The 21,436-nt window shown below is 36.8% G+C and overlaps 1 protein-coding gene across 1 annotated transcript in view; it reads right to left on the reverse strand.

Moving 5' to 3' along the window:
* The window catches only part of TMEM131 (transmembrane protein 131), a 214,486-nt gene that overhangs the window by 68,513 nt on the left and 124,537 nt on the right, over positions 1-21,436 (reverse strand). Inside the window, exons 6-11 of the mRNA XM_059134680.1 lie at positions 11,026-11,142; positions 8,690-8,812; positions 4,397-4,477; positions 1,998-2,148; positions 1,838-1,894; positions 373-434 (exon numbers count right to left, since the gene is read on the reverse strand). Of these exons, the coding sequence (XP_058990663.1) occupies positions 373-434; positions 1,838-1,894; positions 1,998-2,148; positions 4,397-4,477; positions 8,690-8,812; positions 11,026-11,142 (591 nt within the window). The remainder of the gene's footprint in view (positions 1-372; positions 435-1,837; positions 1,895-1,997; positions 2,149-4,396; positions 4,478-8,689; positions 8,813-11,025; positions 11,143-21,436) is intronic.

Here is a 21,436-nt window from a genome sequence, read left to right on the forward strand (position 1 = left end):
TCTACCCCTCTCTCTTTACTTACCCATACCTTATGTCTAACAGCTAAACCTGATGGAACCATTATAACCCGTTTTTCTTTGCACACGGCACACATCCTAGGATTTATCAGAATCCACAAGTTTCTTAAATGATACCTAAAGAAGAACCTCAGGGACTTTGGTTCAGACTTGGCTTGAAGAAGATCATCTACTTTCCTTCTCATCTTTAAGGAAGACAGAGGAAGAACAGGTTTCTCACATCACACTTAGAACCCAACTACACTAGGCCACCATAAAACAGAATCATTTAGAAGAGGAGTTTAATTATTTTTAACTTTCTCTTAAGTTTAAAAACAGAATATATAAATTTGGAAAAAATAGATAAAAACTTACTGTTATTGGTACATCTTTTGTTCCTGAATTTAATAAATGAAGGTTTAAAACTTTTGGTAGATCTGTTAAAATTGAAGAAAAGAAATATTTCTTTAACATGTGTGCTTTACAGCAAGCTAGAATTTTTACCTTATTAGATATGAGACTGAACCTATTCTAGGACATGAAAAAGAACTACAATTACATTAGTAAAAAGAATGTGATCCTACCCAGCTCATAAGGATACAGTGTATTACAAGAACCATGCCCTCCTAAATAATCAGAAAAACAAAACATAATTTTTTTTAAAAAAGATTTTATTTATTTATTTGACAGAGATCACAAGTAGGCAGAGAGGCAGAGAGAGAAAGAGAGAGAGAGAGAGAGAGAGAGAGAGAGAGAGGAGGAAGCAGGCTTCCTGCTGAGCAGAGAGCGCAATGCGGGGCTCAATCCCAGGACCCTGGGATCATGACCTGAGCTGAAGGCAGAGGCTTTAATCCACTGAGCTGCCCAGGTGCCCCCAAAACACAATTTTTTAGTGGAATTAGACATTATTACTAATCTTTCAGTTTTCCAGGAAAGCATAAGGAAGCAAATTAATAATGTGCAATGTGAAATTATCACATTAAAACCAAATCTAATTTTCAAAAAGGGGTCTTTAATCCTAAACAATCAAATTCTAATTATACATGACCCACAGAAATCCCAAATTATAACTATTTCTATTTTTTTCTTAATAAATCCTTTGAGTGATTTCAATTTTAGAAATCGAATACTTTCTTTGAACATCTGGGGTAAATTTAACATTATGTTATTATAATATAACTGAATAATTAATGTTAATAATAAAATTAATAATAAAATGGCATTATCTACTTCTAAGAATCCAGAAATAGTTTATTTTTTATTTTACTATTATTTTTTTAAAGATTAAAAAAAATTTTTTTTAAAAAGATTTTATTTATTTATTTGACAGAGAGAGAGAGAGAGAGATCATAAGTAGACAGAGAGGCAGGCAGAGAGAGAGGGGGAAGTAGGCTCCCCGCTGAGCAGAGAGCCCGATGCAGGGCTCAATCCCAGGACCCTAAGATCATGACCCGAGCCGGAGGCAGAGGCTTAACCCACTGAGCCACCTAGGCACCCCTATTTTACTATTAAAAAAAAGATTCAGCATAACTGAATATGTGACAAACTAGATTAAAAAACTCAGAAACTATAACTTCCGCCTCACTGTTCTGTTTAAAAGACTTCACTTATCTCATGACCTTGCTTTCCCACCTAGTAAGCAATGGTGTCCCTCAGAGGAATGGGGAATGAACTTGTGAGGGCTCAGAGTTCCCAACAGTAGGTTTCTACGAGATCGTGTAACTCACTGAAAGGTAACTCTGAGTTACCAAGGAGTTAAAGAAGAGTCAGCCATTCAACACTGTTCCGAACAGAGAGTTTTTTTTTAAAGACTTAGAAAAACACTGTCTCTTTTCTTTACCTTGTGTTCGTAGTGTACCAAAATCTAACATTTCGGTTGAGGAATAAATTCCAGGAGCTTGGAAAAGAGAAAAGTAAACCATTAGATTTTACTTAGCCCAAAGTAAGATGTACTAGAAACAAAACAAACACATTTGCAACTCCTTCGGTTTTCTACTAACCTGTTGTAACTTCTACCTCAACAGGAAGAATGATAAACTCTGTGCTGTCTGAAGCATTCGTTTTTATTCTGATGAAGGCTGTGTGGTTATCTGCTTCTCTGGATGAAAAGCTGGCTCTCATCACTCCCTTGGTTTCATAAGGAGGGATCTCCTGACAAGTTAACAGACCATATGTAGCACAGATTTTGTAATGTTCCAAAACCACCACAGTTTAGTGAATAAGATGAGAATGACTGAAAGATGATTATTTTATATGCCTACTAAGAAAAAAAACCACATTGCCACTTAAATATATTCCATGGGTTGTAACACACTCCAATTTTGAAGAACATTAAATGTGCAAAAAAAAGTGCATCTTAGAATTGACGAAGCATGATATAAAAAATCGAGCGAAGAAAAAAAATCATCTGGAAACAAACTGTCAGTTGCAAAATTATCATTAAAAGACTGAATTATTCTATAAATCATTTATTCTTTAACGTGATGTTTGTGTATACAATTCACTCCTAAAATTCTCTACAAATAGACATGTCACTATTGGAGGGAAATGCTTTTCCAGAAGTCTACAGAAATTTCTTTAAATAATAAATAATAACTTAGAGAACTCTTTAAATGAAAGTGTCCTTGCATTTAAAACTAAACACAACAAAGCTTCCCAGGCAATTGCAGTTCACCAACTGCTTTCAGTAAGACTCTTAGCAAGTAAGATAGCAAACATTTTCAGGCCTGAACGACAGAACATTCAGAAACACACTAAAAGGAAGATTCATCAGGAAAAAACAATTTCTTATAGATGTATTTTTTCCTGGTTTTACAACAATCTGGCTTCCTTGGGACCACCAGAATTTCTCTCCACTCACCTTTTGGTATATTTGAGGAGATCCCTGTGATATAGAATTTACTGGTCTTCACTTACCTCTCTTCTCTTAACTTTTTAGCCTCAAAGTAGGAAAGAAGTGATTGGAACCCTCCTGGGGCCACTAGAGATGCACCATCCACTTCCCCATCTCTAGGGAGCTGACTGGTCTCTGGGCTTTTCTTATGTACACTGTAAATGGGCTGAGGGTGAGGTCAAGGCCAACTGACTTTTCTTACTCTAGGTTTGTAAGAATAAGAATAACTTTATCTTTTCTTGTAGCCACTGGGAGTCTTAAAACATTATGCCATCTCTGCTATCACTGATCACAGTTCTTAAATAATGAGAAATCTCAATTCTCTGATGTTTTTTGGTTACCAATTATATTTCACAGTAAATTCTTAGTTCTTCTATCTAGAATTAGAATACAAGTTGAATAGCTTATAGTTAATTCTCTGAAGCACTGTTTTAAATACTATTTCTCGTAAAGGCTTTTCAAACACTAACATAATTTCAAGATAAAATATTTTTTGTGAAAGGATATACATGAACCATCCATTAAATATTTCTATCTGCTAATGTGTTCCTGTATCGGAGGAGTTAACCAAATCCCTGAAAAAATATTTCTAATTGCTCAAGTCAACATTCTAAAAATGTCCCCTCTGCATCTCTTCCTAGGATGAGACTGGTCAGAAGGCAGAACAAGAGGTTAGGTGTGTTTAATAGAGCAATTAATAAATAAATTTGATATTCTGAACTTACTCATACCTGTAAAGTCTGTTGTCTCCAATTATGGATGATGAGTGGTCTGAGTGCCCTTGGTATAAGAACTGTACCTCCTGTGCTTTTCCCCTCTTTGATTAAGGTGTGGTAAATAACATTTAAAGAAAAACCCTCTGAGGACAGGAAACTGTACAAATAAGATAGTTGCTACATATTCATTGACTTGGCTAATATTTGCCAATATTCTCTAAGAAAAGGTGGTTCTCTTAGAATTGACACAAACTAGTATTAACTATTCAGTAATATTAAAGGTGGATGTAAATCACCTAAGAATTTAAAATGTTCTAAATTGTCATGAGGGCTTAACTACATTCTCTCTGAAAATGTCATCACTATCAACAATAAATCTGCATGTTCAAGTCTCTACCTCAAACATATAATGGATCTTTCCCACAGGGTTTTTTTTTTTTTTTTTTTAATTTTTGGTATAAAGCACATTATAAATGATTATATTCAGAGACAACATTACCAATATAATTCTATGAAAGAATAGTTGAAATCTCTTCCTTTTCACAGAGTGGGTTAAAGCTTCCACCAATTTTGTTCATTGCTCTTCCCCAAAATTACTACTTACACTTTTCTCTCCATGTATCATCTAATTTTCAAACATATCTGATGTAAGTTTAAAATTAAGATATAATTAAGGGAAAGTCACCCACATTTATATAGCTGATAAATGTAGTGTATAATTTCTGGTGTATTTAAGAACATAATTGGTTCCATGTGACTACACATGAGAGAAAAATATACCATCACTCACCCACAGTTTTCTGGTACCTCCTTGTTGACCTGTTGGAAGTTCTAGGTGAAGATCTCCTCCACTAGAGTACATTTCTACAACCTGTGACAAAACAGCATGTGATGGTTAAGTTCAAAATCACATTCTCAATGCAACTGATTTGCTGTTAAACAGAAATACGCCTGGCATCCTGTGTCTTAGAACAACTTAAAAACATTTACAGATATAAAAGTAGGATAAGTATCATGTCTTATCACTGGAGTCAGTGATTCATATGTGTGACCAGTGGTGGTTATTTTTTATTAAAACAAAGTAACTTCCAAATATTAGAGTATGGTTATATCAGACACTGGATTAAAGAAAATCCATCCACAGAACACCTTTTATTTTTTTCCGAAGGAAAAACACTTTATGGAAATACAACTTTTGTACTTCTTATAGTAACATGGTACATTTTTTTTTTTAAAAAGATTTTATTTATCTGAGAGAGAGAGAGAATAAGAGAGAAAGAGAGAGAGAGAGCATGAGAAGGGGAAGGGTCAGAGGAAGAAGCAGACTCCCCATCGAGCAGGGAGCCCAATGTGGGACTCGGTTCTGGGACTCCAGGATCACAACCTGAGCCGAAGGCAGTCACTTAACCAACTGAGCTACCCAGGTGCCCAACACAGTGCTTTTTTCAGTCACACATTTATATCAAGATTTAGCAGCAGATCTAACAACTACTATAATAGTGAAATAGTGAAGAATGCATCATTCTGGGATATATGTAACTTTTTTTTTTTTTAAAGATTTTATTTATTTATTTGACAGAGAGAGATCACAAGTAGGCAGAGAGGCAGGCAGAGAGAGAGAGGAGGAAGCAGGCTCCCTGCTGAGCAGAGAGCCCGATGTGGGACTCGATCCCAGGACCCTGAGATCATGACCTGAGCCAAAGGCAGTGGCTTAACCCACTGAGCCACCCAGGCGCCCTATATGTAACATTTTTAATGCAGTATGGCAGTATTTGGTTTCTCTTGGCAGCAAAAATCACAGGAACTGTTAATAATACCTCTGTGGCTTGCACCTATACTCATGATTTTGCTGAGCTAAAACTGATATACGAATAAACCACCCATATTTCAAATGCACAACTTGATAAATTCTGACATACATATATAGGTGTGGAGCTACCACTGCAATTAAGACTTTAAATATAACCCTTCCTCTAAATTTTCTTCATGGCCTTTGTAATCTAACTGTCTCTTTCTGCCCCCTCACACCCCCTAGCCAACCAATGAGCTGGGTCTGGCCATTCAAGATTAGTTTGAATTTCTAGAGCTTTATATAAATGGAATCATACAGTATGCACACTTGTCCTAGCTGCTTTTATTCAGTGTAATTATTTTGAGATTGATCATGTTATTGTATGTATTAACAGTTCTTTTCTATGTTATGGTTATGCCACAATTTTTGATCCATTCACTTACTGATGGACATTTGGATTGCTTCCAGTTTTTGGTCATTACAGATAAAGCTGCTATGAACACTGCATTTCTATAAGTCTTTGTGTGAACGTCTGCTTTCTTTTCTTTTTGGTAAATACCTAGGGATAGAATGAGTCATATGGCAGGAGACTTTCCTTTAAGAGCAGGTAACCCAGCCTCTTAAAAAGAAAGAATATACTTAATTTTTCATTTAAAAAATTTTTAAAAAGATTTTATTTATTTATTTTAGAGATAGAGATAGGGATAGAGAGAGTGAGTGCACGCAAGTGGGGAAAGGAGTGGAGGGAGAGAGACAAGCGGATTTCGCGCTGAGTCCTTGGTGGGGCTTGGTCCCACAACCCTGAGATTGTGACCTGAACTGAAATCAAGAATTGGCCGCTTAACTGGCTGAGACATTCAGGCACCCCAAGAATATTCTTAGTTAAATACAAATTTGGGGTGAAGTAAAAGAATGGGTGGAAGACCTTCACTTGTTTTACCATGTAAATCCTTTAGGAATACATAAAAAAAAAGACAAAGCAGGAAAAACAGCAATACTTTAGTAAAAACTTCAAGGTTTTTGGTGTATATTGTTAAAATAACACATTTAGCAAAGACTAACAAGCTAAGATTTTCTTTGAGTATTATTGCTTGCTTTCTGTTTTATTACAGTGTTCCCCTATAGTCCCAGTTGTATTAATAGTGATACCATCTAAACTGATGGAGTGACTGTAGAACCTTTGCTGAAAAACCAGAAGACATCACATACTATTTTGTTTATTCTTACAAGGTATTAAGGAAACAAGCACAACAATGTGTGGAAACAGAAGATTAAAATGTAGACTACTGATTGTAGGGGAAGGAATAAGGAAATGGGGACAGAAAAAGGCTACACTATAAAATTCAAAGGAAAGATCACATTAAAGCTAGGAACACGACATATTCCTGACTTTAAGTCCAGTAATATTTATTCTAATTAAACAACATACAGAAAAAAAAGGAAGCCAACAACAGAGAATATAATTTATATAAAAAAAACCTGCTCAAGAATGTTTATTTTTGTGTCCACATATATATATGCAAATGCACTATAAGGGGGGGTTTGGGACTAGAGCTGTGCTAATACAACAGTTATCAGCTATGTGGTTATTTAAATTTAACTGAAATAAAATAAAATGAAATGTTCAGTTTCTCAGCCACCCCAGCCACAAATTCAACTACTCATTAGCCACATGTGGCTGGTGGCTGCTATACTGGACAGAGCAGATACAGATATATCATTGAAGAAAGTTCTATTGGAGAGCACTGGATTAAAAAGTGGAACTCAAGAGGATTTTTGTTTCACATGTTTGAGTTAACTTTTTTTTTTTTACAGTGAGAACATACTCATGTTTGTCCTTTATCAAATCAGATGCAACCTGTAATTTACAGTATTTTCTTAAATTTAAGAATAAGACTAATGACACAGTATAACACAGAACCATGAGGTTAAAGTGCCTTCCAGATAAATAACCTGTACTGGTTCTAAGAGGGCAGCTTTGGCTTTTCCATTTGCTCTCCTGTGTGCTGGTGCCAAGTCCAGTGTGAGATATATTCTTCATTAAAATGTAGTAACTGGAAAAAGCCCAGATTAACAACAACAACAAAAATCAGTTGACTGAAAACAAACGAGGAAAGAAAGCAACAGGAATTTATGAGATTTCTGTACAATTTGTCATTAAAAATTAGTCAGAACAGGGAAAATACACAATTACCAAAAGTTAGCCAAAAGGATATAAATGATCAACTGATGATGAAGAGGAAACACTTTTCACTTGTAAAAACAGGATAGAAAGGCATTTTCTTCTTTTGTAACAAAGATATCTAGCTAAAAAATCATTAAAATTTGGGCAGAATATTCCTATGAGTAGCTATGCTCACCAAATGTTAGCTAAGTGTCGGGGAGAAACCCCTTTCTTGCTAATTCAGCATATAATTTCACAATTCATGTTCTAAAAATCTCACTATACTCTTCCTCACTTTCTGTTTATGAACATTTCTGCCAGCGCCTCTGGGATGACAAGAACCATTCTGGCTGTGAAAGCCCTACAGTTTGCCACAATATGTAGTGCTATCCCTCCAATGGCTATGTTCAAACTACTGTTAAGGCCTGCAGCACTGGTCCTAAAGAACTCTGGGTGTGGATATTATGGACTATTCTGGAAAGCATCCACATCTCCTTCCAACCAGATGACACAAGTAGCAGCAAATATCACGTAGTTGGAAGTCACTGAGGATGCAGGTGGAGATCTTAGGAGTACATGAGGGAGGAACATCAGCCATTCCCACTGTGCCAGAGACGAGGAACTAGTGAGGAGATTTCAAACTTGAAAACACTCAGTACTAACAGACTGAGTAAGATCAGGAGTGGACTTTTTAAATAAAAAAAATACGTTTGCTTTTAATCATGATTCTATATTACCCTTCCCTTGGGCTTCAATTTCCAGGCCGCCATCACCAAAAACTTATTACCAAAAGCAAGCATGAACAGTGTTATAAAAAATTTATGTCATACTAGAAAAGTAGTGGCCTTGTGTAGCTGAAAACTCCTAAATTAAATGTAGACCTGTTAAAATCTAATACCAGAGGAAACAGTTTTAGAAGTGGTCCCCAAAATTCAATACCTGGACTACTGTGATCCAAAACTCCAACTGCAGAAAGCTGCACTAAAAGAAAGCCCCCACCACTGTGATGCATCCTTTCAACCCCACTATTTTAAACAGTCTTGAAAACTGTAACAGACTGAGATTTCATACTAAGCATTAGTTTTTGCCAAAATGAAACTCATTCAAAATCACCATCATAAACTCACCTGTAAAGGCTCACTGTGAGGATTGTGTATATTTATTATAGGTGAGAAACTGCTGTTCACAGGAACTCTGGCCCCAAGGAATGGCCTCAATCGATATGGGTTTGGAACCCCAACACCAAATACCTATTTCAAAGATGAAAAAAATATGAGTTGCTCTGATAATTAACATTTTTATAGTTATAACTGACAGATCCAGAGAAAACGAGTGAGTCTTATTTAGATGGACAAATCTTAACTAATTTAAAAAGAATACACGTGTAGTTTCTATACTTTATTTGGCTACATATTTGTATTACTACATATATATGTGTATTTGGAATTATTTCTATATCAGAAATTAAAATGATAGCAGACCTTCATGAGCTCATAGAATAGACAAAAGAAGAAAATAGGGACTCAAAAGATTTCCTTACTCTAATCATAAGGAGATGGATCTAGGGCCCAAGGAATTTCTCAAATATCAAGCTCAGCTCCAGGTCATACCAACATGGGAAGAGAAGGCCCTGGGTTGACTTACTAAACAGGGTGAGCCAGTCATTCAAATGAGAAATATTTATTAAGTGCCTATGATGTGCTAGGCATAGATATACACATAGTGAATGATTTAATAGTGAATAAGAAAAATAATATGTCTTCTGTCATAAACCTTATATTCTAGTATGAGGAACAGACTAGGTAACAATAAAAAAGTTCTAAAAACCAGGTAATGTGGTATAGAATAACTGGCTGGGGGTAAGGCTGGGAATATTCTTTTAGAGAACATGGTTACAGCAATCTTCTCTGGGGAAGTGATGTGAGCTGATGTCACCAGCAAGATGAGAAAAAACTGCAGTGAGAGTGTATTCAGGCAAGGGGAAGTATGCAAAGGGAATGAGGCAGGAAATGGGCTGACTTGTTTGAAGACCAGGAATGCCATGAGAAGCAAGGTCACGGGGTGAGGTGGCAGGGCTAAGCAAGGCAGAGCCTTGTTGGCCTTGATCAGAAGTTTACATTTTGTTCTAAGAGCAATAGGACAACATTAGGATTTCCATGGGCAAGTTGACTAGATGTGATTTATGTTCACAGAAGGTCACTCTGATTACAGTGAATGAGGCCCATGGCAGGGACTGGAGGGGTGTGGAGGGTTGGTTGGAGGCTACCGTGTCATCCAGAGAGAAGCAATGGTGGCTTAGAAGACAGCAATGGCAGTGAAGAGAAGAGAGGTAGACAGACTCAAGATATATTTAGGAGGGGAACTTTGTGAAAGATTAGAAGTGGAGAAGTGAAGAAAGACAGAGGCCACTGAGGCTCTCCTTGAGAATGACCAGATCACAAGCCTCAGGTAGTCCAGCTTGGCCACAACCACCTAGGCAACTGGGGGTGCCTTTGTGGAGTAAAGGTCTTAATATTCTTATAACAGTCTTCACTTACTCAAGAGGTTCTTGTTAAATGAGTGTCATATATACGGTACTTCAAAGTTACTAATCTATGCAGGCTGCTTACTAAACACCCATTAAAGACTTATTCACCATACATAAACACAGGTACCTGACTATCAGTTTACTGCGACACTAATTTTCAAGATACATGGTATGTTCTGGGTCCTGGAGAAGAATGTTGAAAACAGAATCATAGACACTGTCAAGTAAGACATTAGCTAAGTAAGGAGTTAAACCATGTGTTCCAAGCACAGTATAACACAGTGGTTAAGAGGATGGTTATTATAGGTACAAAGACATGGGTTTGAATACCTGCTCAATAATCTACTAGTAGCATAATCTGAACCAATTATTTAACTTTTCTAAACTTCTCCTTCCCTATCTCAAAAAATGAGGATAACAGTATCGATAACATAGGCAGAAATGCATCTAAGTTATGTAGTATAGTGCCATATAAGCATTTTTTCTTAATAATCTTGATAACCTTGATATATAAAAGTCTTGATTCATAAAACATTAACTTTAATAACCTAAACAATAATTACATATAAAAAGAACAAATTTTAAACAATCATTTACTAAGAAAAGCAGCCATGTATATTTTACTCTTGAAACTATTATAAAGCATAATGTGCAAAGTAAAATTAAAAAAAAATTTAGTGTAAGATATTTTTTACTATTATTTTGTTAACCAATCTTACATTAATGCTTTAGCTGTAGCTTTAAAAGACTGTTCAGTCTGATCTGAATAGGGATAGTCACAGACACAATAGTGAGTAAAAATGCTCTAAGGCTAAACTCCTGTATTTCCTATTATCCCTGAGTTTTTAAGAGGGTTCTTGATAGGCTGTCATATGACACATCAGAGATGAGAACTATATTTTATAAAAAAATGAAAGTTTTACTCCTGGTTCTTACCTGGTAAGTAAATACCCCATGATTGGATGTGTTAATAAATAAAGTATTTTCTACATTTCCCACTACTCTTGCAAGAAAAACTACATCAAATGATGTATTTCCTCCTGGAAGTATTTTCTGAAAAAGAACAGCAATAAATAAAGTTAAATTAACAACTAAAAAATCCAATTGTGCTGACCACAGTCAAGTAGCTGAAGTTCTCTAAAACAATCATCTTAGAAATATTTCCATGAACTAGGTTCTCTCCCATGAAGGTATAAGCTTTAAATTAGCTAAATTATTCTGCAATGGAAAATAATAAAAAGGTATCTTCATATTGATGTCTATAGTCATATAGCTTTGCCAATTACCAGCTTAAAACCCTGTAGAGCAGAGTTTCCTTAGATTCTATTCCTTCAACAGCCACTAGGCTGGAATGAAGTGCCTAATTATAGGCTGTTCCCTCAACACATAATCAGGCAGGGACTGAGCCAAAGCTAAACTTCTTATATAGATGTATTACTCTACTATTAAGCAGCAACTTGTACTATTCCAAAGAAGAAATAAGCCCAGGCCTCAGCCTCCTGACCTATGTCACCCATTCACACAAGGCACTCTATGGGCCCACAACTTAAATTAGAAAAGAAGGCAGGGGTGGCAGTTATTTGCAGAAACTCACTCCTGTTATTTTGTGCAGATTGAAGATGTCATTGTTGTTAGTGAAATAAAACTTTATTACAACAGAACAATTGGGTTACTCCATGGACATCAAAGAGAATGTGACTGCAATTGTCTGCAATGAAGCCTTACAATGCAGAGTCATCAACCTCTCTCTTTCTGCCTCTATGGCTCAAACTCTAAAACACTGCCCAGATTGTAGCTTAAAATATATGGCATTGAGACTTCTGGCTTTACCTTAGGATGGAGAAAGCTGGAAAGAACACTTCCCCTGCTTATCAATAACCAAAACAATAATTTACAAAATCATAACTTTTCTTGAACCTATAACGGAGTTTGTGTAAAAAGTAACACAAAATTCAAGGAAAGACATGCACCTCCAAGGAGTCATGGGACTGTATTGGCTCACCATGGCAGAGAATGGGAAGATGAGGCTACCACATAAGAGGGTAAAATGTATTCAGCTAAAATGTTCACCCTCTGCTAAAAGCTGACGGTGGGCTAAAAGGAGAGTATACAACCACTGGAAGCTGGAAACATTAGATAGAGGTCACACTTGAACCAAAGTCAGTAACAGAAAGATACTTGGCAAATCTCTAAGTAGCTTGAAATTAACACACTTCTAAATAACCCACCGACCAAAGAAGTAGTCACGAGGAAATTAAAATATTCTGAATCAACTGAAAATTAAAACACAACATATCAACGGGCATCTGGGTGGCGCAGTGGGTTAAAGCCTCTACCTTCAGCTCAGGTCATGATCCCAGGGTCCTGGGATCTAGCCCTGCATCGGGCTCTCCGTTCAGTGGGGAACCTGCTTCCTCCTCTTTCTCTGCCTTCCTCTCTGCCTACTTGTGGTCTCTCTGTCAAATAAATAAATAAATAAAATCTTAAAAAAAAAAAAAAATAACCCACAACATACCAAAATACGTTGGCTACAGCTAAAGCAATACTTGGAGGGAAACGTACAGTATTACATGCTTATTTTGAGAAGAAATGCTTCAAATGAATAATCTGTGTTTCCAGAGAAAGGACTCAAATTAATAAAATCACAAGTGAAAGGGGGAGAGATCACAACTAACACCAAGGAAATAGACGTAATTATTAGGAATTTTTACTAGCAACTATATACCAACAAATGAAGCAACCTGGAAGAAACGGATGCCTTCCTGGACATTTACAAACTACCAAGATTGAAACAGGAAGAAATAGACAATCTGATTAGACCAATAACCAGTTAACGAAATTGAAACAGTAATCAAAAACCTCCCCAGAACACAAAAGTCCTGGGCCAAATAGCTTCCCAGGGAAATTGTACCGAACATTTAAAGAAGAAATAATACCTATTCCACTGAAGCTCTTTCAAAAAATAAGGATTTTATTTATTTGACAGAGAGAGAGAGAGAGAGACAGCAAGAGCAGGAACATAAGCAGGGGGAGAGGGAAAGCAGGCAAACAGGGAACCTGATGTGGGACTCGATCCCAGGACGCTGGGATCATGACCTGAGCCGAAGGTAGAAGCTTAGCAACTAAGCCACCCAGGCGCCCTGTTTCAAAAAATAGAAACAGAAGGAAAACTTCCAAACTCCTTCTATGAGACCAGCATCACCCTGATGAACATGGATGTCAAAATACTGAACAAGATCCTAGCTAACAGGATCCAACAATACATTAAAAGGATGACACACCACGACCAAGTGAGTTTTATGCCTGGGATGCAAGGCTGGTTCAACATTCGCAAATCAATCAACATGGTAGGGCACATCAGTAAAAGAAAAGACAAGAACCATACAATCCTCTCAAATGATGCAGAAAAAGCATTTGACAAAATACAATATCCGTTCCTCATTAAAACTCTTCAGAGTATAGGATTGGAGGGAGCAGTCCTCAATATCATAAAAACCATCTATGAAAAGCCCACAGCAAATGTAATTCTTAATGGGGAAAAGCTAGCCTTTCCCTTAAGATCAGGAACACGACAGGGATGCCCACTCTCCCCACTATTATTCAACATAGTACTATTAAGTCCTAGCCTCAGCAATCAGACAACAGAAAGAAATAAAAGGCATCCAAATTGGTAAAGAATAAGTCAAATTCTCCCTTTTCTGATGACATGATACTTTATGTAGAAAACCCAAAGATTCCACCCCCAAATTACTAGAACTTATATAGCAATTCAGCAACGTGGCAGGATACAAAATCAATGCACAGAAATCAGTGGCCTTTCTATACACTAAGAATGTAACTATAGAAAGAGAAATTAAGGGTCAATTTCATTCACAATAGCAACAAAAAGCACAAGATACCTAGGAATAAACCTAACTAAAGTGGTAAAGGATCTGTATGCTAGAAACTACAAAACACTTATGGAGAAATTGAGGAAGACACAAAGAGATGGAAAAATAGTCCATGCTCAAGGATTGGAAGAAGAAACATTGCTAAAATGTCCGTCCTACCAAAACAATTTACACTTTCAATGCCATTCCTATTAAAATACCACTTGGCATTTTTCAAAGAGCTGAAACAATCCTAAAATGTGTATGGAACCAGAAAAGATCCCGAATCGTCAAGGAAATGTTGAAGAAGAAAAACAAAGCTGGGGGCATCACATTGCCTGATTTCAAGCTATATTACAAAGGTGTGATCATCAAGACAGAATGGTACTGGCAAAAAAACTGACTCACGGACAATGGAACAGAATAGAGAGCCCTGGTATGGACTCTGAACTCTATAGTCAACTAATCTTCGACAAAGCAGGAAAAAATACCCAATGGATGAAAGATAGTCTTTATAATAAGTGGTGTTGGGAAAACTGGACAGCAATATACAGAAGAATGATGCTGGACCATTCTCTTACACCATACACAAAGATAAACTCTAAATGGATGAAAGACCTCAATGTGACACAGGAATCCATCAAAATCCTAGAGGAGAACATAGGCAGTAACCTCTTTGACATCAGCCACAGCAACTTCTTTCAAGACATGTCTCCAAAGGCAAGGGAAAGAAAAGCAAAAATATACACAATGGAATATTATTCAGCCACCAGAAAGGATGAATGCCCACCATTTACATCGACATGGATGGAACTGGAGGGGATTATGTTAGATGAAGTAAGTCAGGCAGAGGAAAGACAATTATCAGATGGTTTCACTCATATGTGGAACATAAGCATGGAGGACCACAGAGAAGGGAAGAAAATCCAAAGGGGGAGAAATCAGAGAGGGAAATGAACCATGAGAGACTATGGACCCCGAGAAACAATCTGGGGGTTTCAGAGGGGAGGAGAGTGGGGAGAGGATTAACAGGGTGATGGGTATTGAGGAGGGCACGTGCTGTGATGAGCACTGGGTGTTATACTTAACTAATGAATCACTGAGCACTATATCAAAAACTAATTATGTACCATACAGTGGCTAACTGAACATAATTTTAAAAAATCTATTTTTCCCACCTTGAGAAACTAAAAACAGAATGGAAAACCAAAATATACAAAACAAAGAAAATAAAAGACAAAAGCAGAAAGGAATAAAGTAGAAAACAGAAAACAGCAAAAAGTCAATAAAACCAAAGATAATGCTTCAAAAAGGTCCATAAAACTGATAAAACCCTGAACAAAATGATCAAGATTAAAAAGGAAGATGATAAAAATGTAAGCAACTGAAATGTGGACATTAACATGTACCTTTTTACACATAAAAAGGAAGATTAAGGAATATTACAAACAACTGTATGACCATAAATTTAATAACTAGAAGAAATGGACACATTCTTTGAAAAACAGAATCTGCCAAAGCCCATTCAAAATGAAACAGATGATAAGGACAGACCTCTATCCATTAAAGAAGTTTGATTTGTCATTTAAAACCTTCCTACAAAGAAAAACCCAAGCCCAGATGGTTTCACTGGCAGAATGGTAGAAGTCTCTATCATCAATTTAAGAAGGAATTAGTATCTATCTTACATACTTTACAGCATATAGAAAAGGAGAGAACATTCCCCATCTTGTTTTACTGGCTTAGCATTATCCTGACACCAAGACTAAAGACATGATGAAAAAAGAAAAGTCATTAAGTCTCATGAATGTAGACATACAATCAACTACAAAATATTGGCAAATTAAATCCAGTCAATACATAAAAAATGATAATACACCATACGACTAAGTGGGTTTTATCTTGACAATGCAACTCTAGTTCAACATGCAAAAGTCGTCACATCAATGTAACTGATACTATTAACTTACTGAAGAAAAGAAAACTCAGATGGTCATTTCAAAAGGTGCATAAAACAAATTGACAAAATTCAGTATCCATTCATGATTAGAAATATCAGTAAGCTGATATTAGAGAAATTTCTCAATCTGATAAACAGCATCTAAAAAACCCTAGAACTACCATATTTCACGGTGAATGACTGAGTGCCAAAATGTGGAACAAGGTAAGGATGTCCTCTCAGGACAGCTGAACAAAATTATACTGGAAGTACTGGTCAGCGCAATGAGACAAGGAAAAGAAATAAAAGGCATACACATTAGAAAGTAAGAACAATTTGTCTTTATTCACAAACAACACAGCTGTCAATATAAAGAACTCCAAAAATACTTCAAAAATCCTCCCAGAATAAAAGAGTTTGCCAAATCACAGGAATCAAAGTCAATATATAACGATCAGTTGTATTTCCATATACTAGCAATGAATTTTAGAATTCTAATTTTTTAAAAAGCATAATTAACAATCACACACACACAAATACTGAAGTGTAAATATATTAATGTGCAAGATGAAACCTGAAAGAGAAAAAATATTGCTGAAAGAGAAAAAAAAAAGCCTTTAACTTCAGAGAAATAAAAATCAAAACCACAGTGAGATACCACCTCACACCCATAAGAATGGCTAAAATTAACAAGTCAGGAAATGACAGGTGTTGGCGAGGATGCACAGAAAGGGGAACCCTCCTATGCTGTTCGTGGGATTGTAAGCTGGGGTAACCACTCTGGAAAACAGTATGGAGGTTCCTCAAAAAGATACAAATGTAGTGATCCAAAGGGGCACGTGCACCTGAATGTTTACAACAGCAATGTTCACCAGAGCCAAACTGTGGAAAGAGCCTAGATATCCATCAACAGATGAATGGATAAAGAAGATGTGGTGTATGTGTACACACACACACACACACACACACACACGAATACTATGCATACATCAAAAATGGAAATCTTGCCATTTGCAACGATGCAGATGAAACTAGAGGGTATTATGCTGAGTGAAATTAAGTCAATCAGAGAAAGACAATTATCATATGATCTCTCTGATATGAAGAATTTGGGGGGGTGGGGGAAGGGAGGGAACAATGGAACAAGATGGGACTGGGGAGGGAGACAAACCATAAGAGACTCTTAATTTCAGGAAAGAAACTGAGGGCTGCTTATGGACACTGTGGAGGGTATGTGCTATGGTGAGTGTTGTGAATTGTCTAAGACTGATGAATCACAGACCTGTACCCGTGAAGCAAATAATGCATTATATGCTAATAAAAAAAAAAAAGAAGCCTTTAAAATGGAGACATACTGTGTCCCTGGATTAGAAGACCTAATATTGTTAAGATGTTAATTCTCCCCTAACTGATTTATATATCCAATGTAATTGCAATTAAAAACTTCAGAGAAAAAGTTGCATGCAATGTGAGATAATATCCTACAGCAGAAAAAGTACACTGCTGATAGGAAAACTGATGAAATTCATATATTTTTAAAAGATTTTATTTATTTGGGAGAGAGATGAGAGCGATCATGACAAGTGGGGGGAGGGGCAGAAGGAGAGGGAGAAGCAGACCCCTGCTGAGTGGGGAACCTGCCACAGGGCTCAATCCCAGGACCCTGAGATCATGAACTGAGCTGAAAGCAGATGCTTCAGCCACTCTGAGCTGACTGAGCCACTTAGGCGTCCCTCATATAAGTTTTTTAGTAATATTGTACTAATGTTAATTTCCTTATTAAGATAATTATACTCATTATATAAGATGTTAACACTAGAGAGACTGGGCGAGGGATATAAGGATCTATCTGTACTGTTTTTTATACATTTAAGAGTACATCAAAATAACATAATAATAATTTCTTAGAAAGATTTAAAACAAAAGAAATTGACAAGCTGATTCCAAAATTTGGATGGCCAGAAAAGGGAATAAAAAGAGCAAAACAGGGGCGCCTGGGTGACTCAGCTGGTTAAGCGTCTGCCCTCGGCTCAGGTCATGATCTCGAGGTCCTGGGATAGATCCCTGTGTTGGGCTCCCTGCTGAGTAGGGAACCTGCTTCTCCCTCTGGCCCCCTCCCCGTGCTCATGCTCTTTCCTTGCAAATGAATAAAATCTTTTTTAAAAAATCTTTTTTTTAAAACAAAACAATTTTCAAAAATAAAACTGAAGGATTCACAATATCTAAGAATTATTAAAAAGCTATAGTAAACAATAAAGTGTGGTATTGGTGAAAGGGTAGACATTTTAGAGTCTATTAGATACATATTTGGACATAATGGAGAGTCTAAGAAACAGACCCATACTTAGGTCATCAGACTTTTGACAAAAATACAGAGGGGTTTCAATGAGAAAGACTATTCTTTTCAATCAATGGTGTAGGAACAACTGTGTATTCATATGCAATACAAAATGAGCATGAACCACAGCTCACACCATAAACAAACATTAACTCAAAATGGATCACAGACCTAAATATAAAATCTTAAACTATTAAACTTCTGGAGGAAAAATAGGAGAAAATTTTTGTGACCTTGGTTTGGGCAAAGCTTAGCTACAAGTCCAAAAAAGCATGACCCATAAAAGGAAACTTGATAAAATGGACTTCATGGAGATTAAAAACTTGTATTTGGAAACATTCTGTAAAGAGAATGAAAAGATATGCTGCCAACAGGGAGAAAAGATGTGCAAATCACATATATGATAAGGACTTATATCTAGAATATATAAAGAATTCTAAACAACTCAGTTAAGAAAACAAACAACCCAATTAAAAAACAGGCAGAAGATCACCACGACCAAGTGGGATTTATTCCAGGGCTGCAAGGTTGGTTCAACATCCGCAAATCAGTCAATGTGATACAACACATCAATAAAAGAAAGAACAAGAACCATATGATACTCTCAATAGATGCTGAAAAAGCATTTGACAAAGTACAACATCCCTTCCTGATCAAAACTCTTCAAAGTGTAGGGATAGAGGGCACATACCTCAATATCATCAAAGCCATCTATGAAAAACCCACCGCAAATATCATTCTCAATGGAGAAAAACTGAAAGCTTTTCCGCTAAGGTCAGGAACACGGCAGGGATGTCCATTATCACCACTGCTATTCAACATCGTACTAGAGGTCCTAGCCTCAGCAATCAGACAACAAAAGGAAATTAAAGGCATCCAAATCGGCAAAGAAGAAGTCAAATTATCACTCTTCGCAGATGATATGATACTATATGTGGAAAACCCAAAAGACTCCACTCCAAAACTGCTAGAACTTATACAGGAATTCAGTAAAGTGTCAGGATATAAAATCAATGCACAGAAATCAGTTGCATTTCTCTACACCAACAGCAAGACAGAAGAAAGAGATATTAAGGAGTCAATCCCATTTACAATTGCATCCAAAACCATAAGATACCTAGGAATAAACCTAACCAAAGAGACACAGAATCTATACTCAGAAAACTATAAAGTACTCATGAAAGAAATTGAGGAAGACACAAAGAAATGGAAAAATGTTCCATGCTCCTGGATTGGAAGAATAAATATTGTGAAAATGTCTATGCTACCTAAAGCAATCTACACATTTAATGCAATTCCTATCAAAGTACCATCCATCTTTTTCAAAGAAATGGAACAAATAATGCTAAAATTTATATGGAACCAGAAAAGACCTCGAATAGCCAAAGGGATATTGAAAAAGAAAGCCAACGTTGGTGGCATCAGAATTCCGGACTTCAGGCTCTATTACAAAGCTGTCATCATCAAGACAGCATGGTACTGGCACAAAAACAGACACATAGATCAATGGAACAGAATAGAGAGCCCAGAAATAGACCCTCAAATCTATGGTCAACTAATCTTCGACAAAGCAGGAAAGAATGTCCAATGGAAAAAAGACAGCCTTTTCAATAAATGGTGCTGGGAAAATTGGACAGCCACATGCAGAAAAATGAAATTGGACCATTCCCTTACACCACACACAAAAATAGACTCAAAATGGATGAAGGACCTCAATGTACGAAAGGAATCCATCAAAATCCTTGAGGAGAACACGGGCAGCAACCTCTTCGACCTCTGCCGCAGCAACATCTTCCTAGGAACAACGCAAAAGGCAAGGGAAGCAAGGGAAAAAATGAACTACTGGGATTTCATCAAGATCAAAAGCTTTTGCACAGCAAAGGAAACAGTTAACAAAATCAAAAGACAACTGACAGAATGGGAGAAGATATTTGCAAACGACATATCAGATAAAGGACTAGTGTCCAGAATCTATAAAGAACTTAGCAAACTCAACACCCAAAGAACAAATAATCCAATCAAGAAATGGGCAGAGGACATGAACAGACATTTCTGCAAAGAAGACATCCAGATGGCCAACAGACACATGAAAAAGTGCTCCATATCACTCGGCATCAGGGAAATACAAATCAAAACCACAATGCGATATCACCTCACACCAGTCAGAATGGCTAAAATCAACAAGTCAGGAAATGACAGATGCTGGCGAGGATGTGGAGAAAGGGGAACCCTCCTACACTGTTGGTGGGAATGCAAGCTGGTGCAGCCACTCTGGAAAACAGCATGGAGGTTCCTCAAAATGTTGAAAATAGAACTGCCCTATGACCCAGCAATTGCACTATTGGGTATTTACCCTAAAGATACAAATGTAGTGATCCAAAGGGGCACATGCACCCGAATGTTTATAGCAGCAATGTCCACAATAGCCAAACTATGGAAAGAACCTAGATGTCCATCAACAGATGAATGGATCAAGAAGATGTGGTATATATACACAATGGAATACTATGCAGCCATCAAAAGAAATGAAATCTTGCCATTTGCAACAACATGGATGGAACTAGAGCGTATCATGCTTAGCGAAATAAGTCAAGCAGAGAAAGACAACTATCATATGATCTCCCTGATATGAGGAAGTGGTGATGCAACATGGAGGCTTAAGTGGGTAGAAGAAGAAGAAATGAAACAAGATGGGATTGGGAGGGAGACAAACCATAAGTGACTCTTAATCTCACAAAACAAACTGAGGGTTGCCGGGGGGAGGGGGTTTGGGAGAAGGGGTTGGTATTATGGACATTGGGGAGGGCATGTGATTTGGTGAGTGCTGTGAAGTGTGTAAACCTGGTGATTCACAGACCTGTACCCCTGGGGATAAAAATATATGTTTATAAAAAATAAAAAAATTAAAAAAAAAAAAAAAACAGGCAGAAGAATTGAGCAGACATTTCACCAAAGAAAATATATCCATGACAAAGAAAATATACACATCAAAGAATATAAAGGGGCATTAAAGATGGTGAAAAGATGTTCACCATCATTAGTCAGTGATGAATGTACATTAAAATAAAAATGAACACTACAACTATTTGAGTGACTAACACTAAAAACAAGCAAACAGAACGCATCTTCACAATATGGAGTACTAACAAAGATGCTGAACAACTGGAGCATACATTCATTCCTGTTGGTAATGCAAAATGG

The sequence above is a fragment of the Mustela lutreola genome, chromosome 9, assembly GCF_030435805.1.
Source record: "Mustela lutreola isolate mMusLut2 chromosome 9, mMusLut2.pri, whole genome shotgun sequence".
NCBI lineage: Eukaryota > Metazoa > Chordata > Mammalia > Carnivora > Mustelidae > Mustela > Mustela lutreola.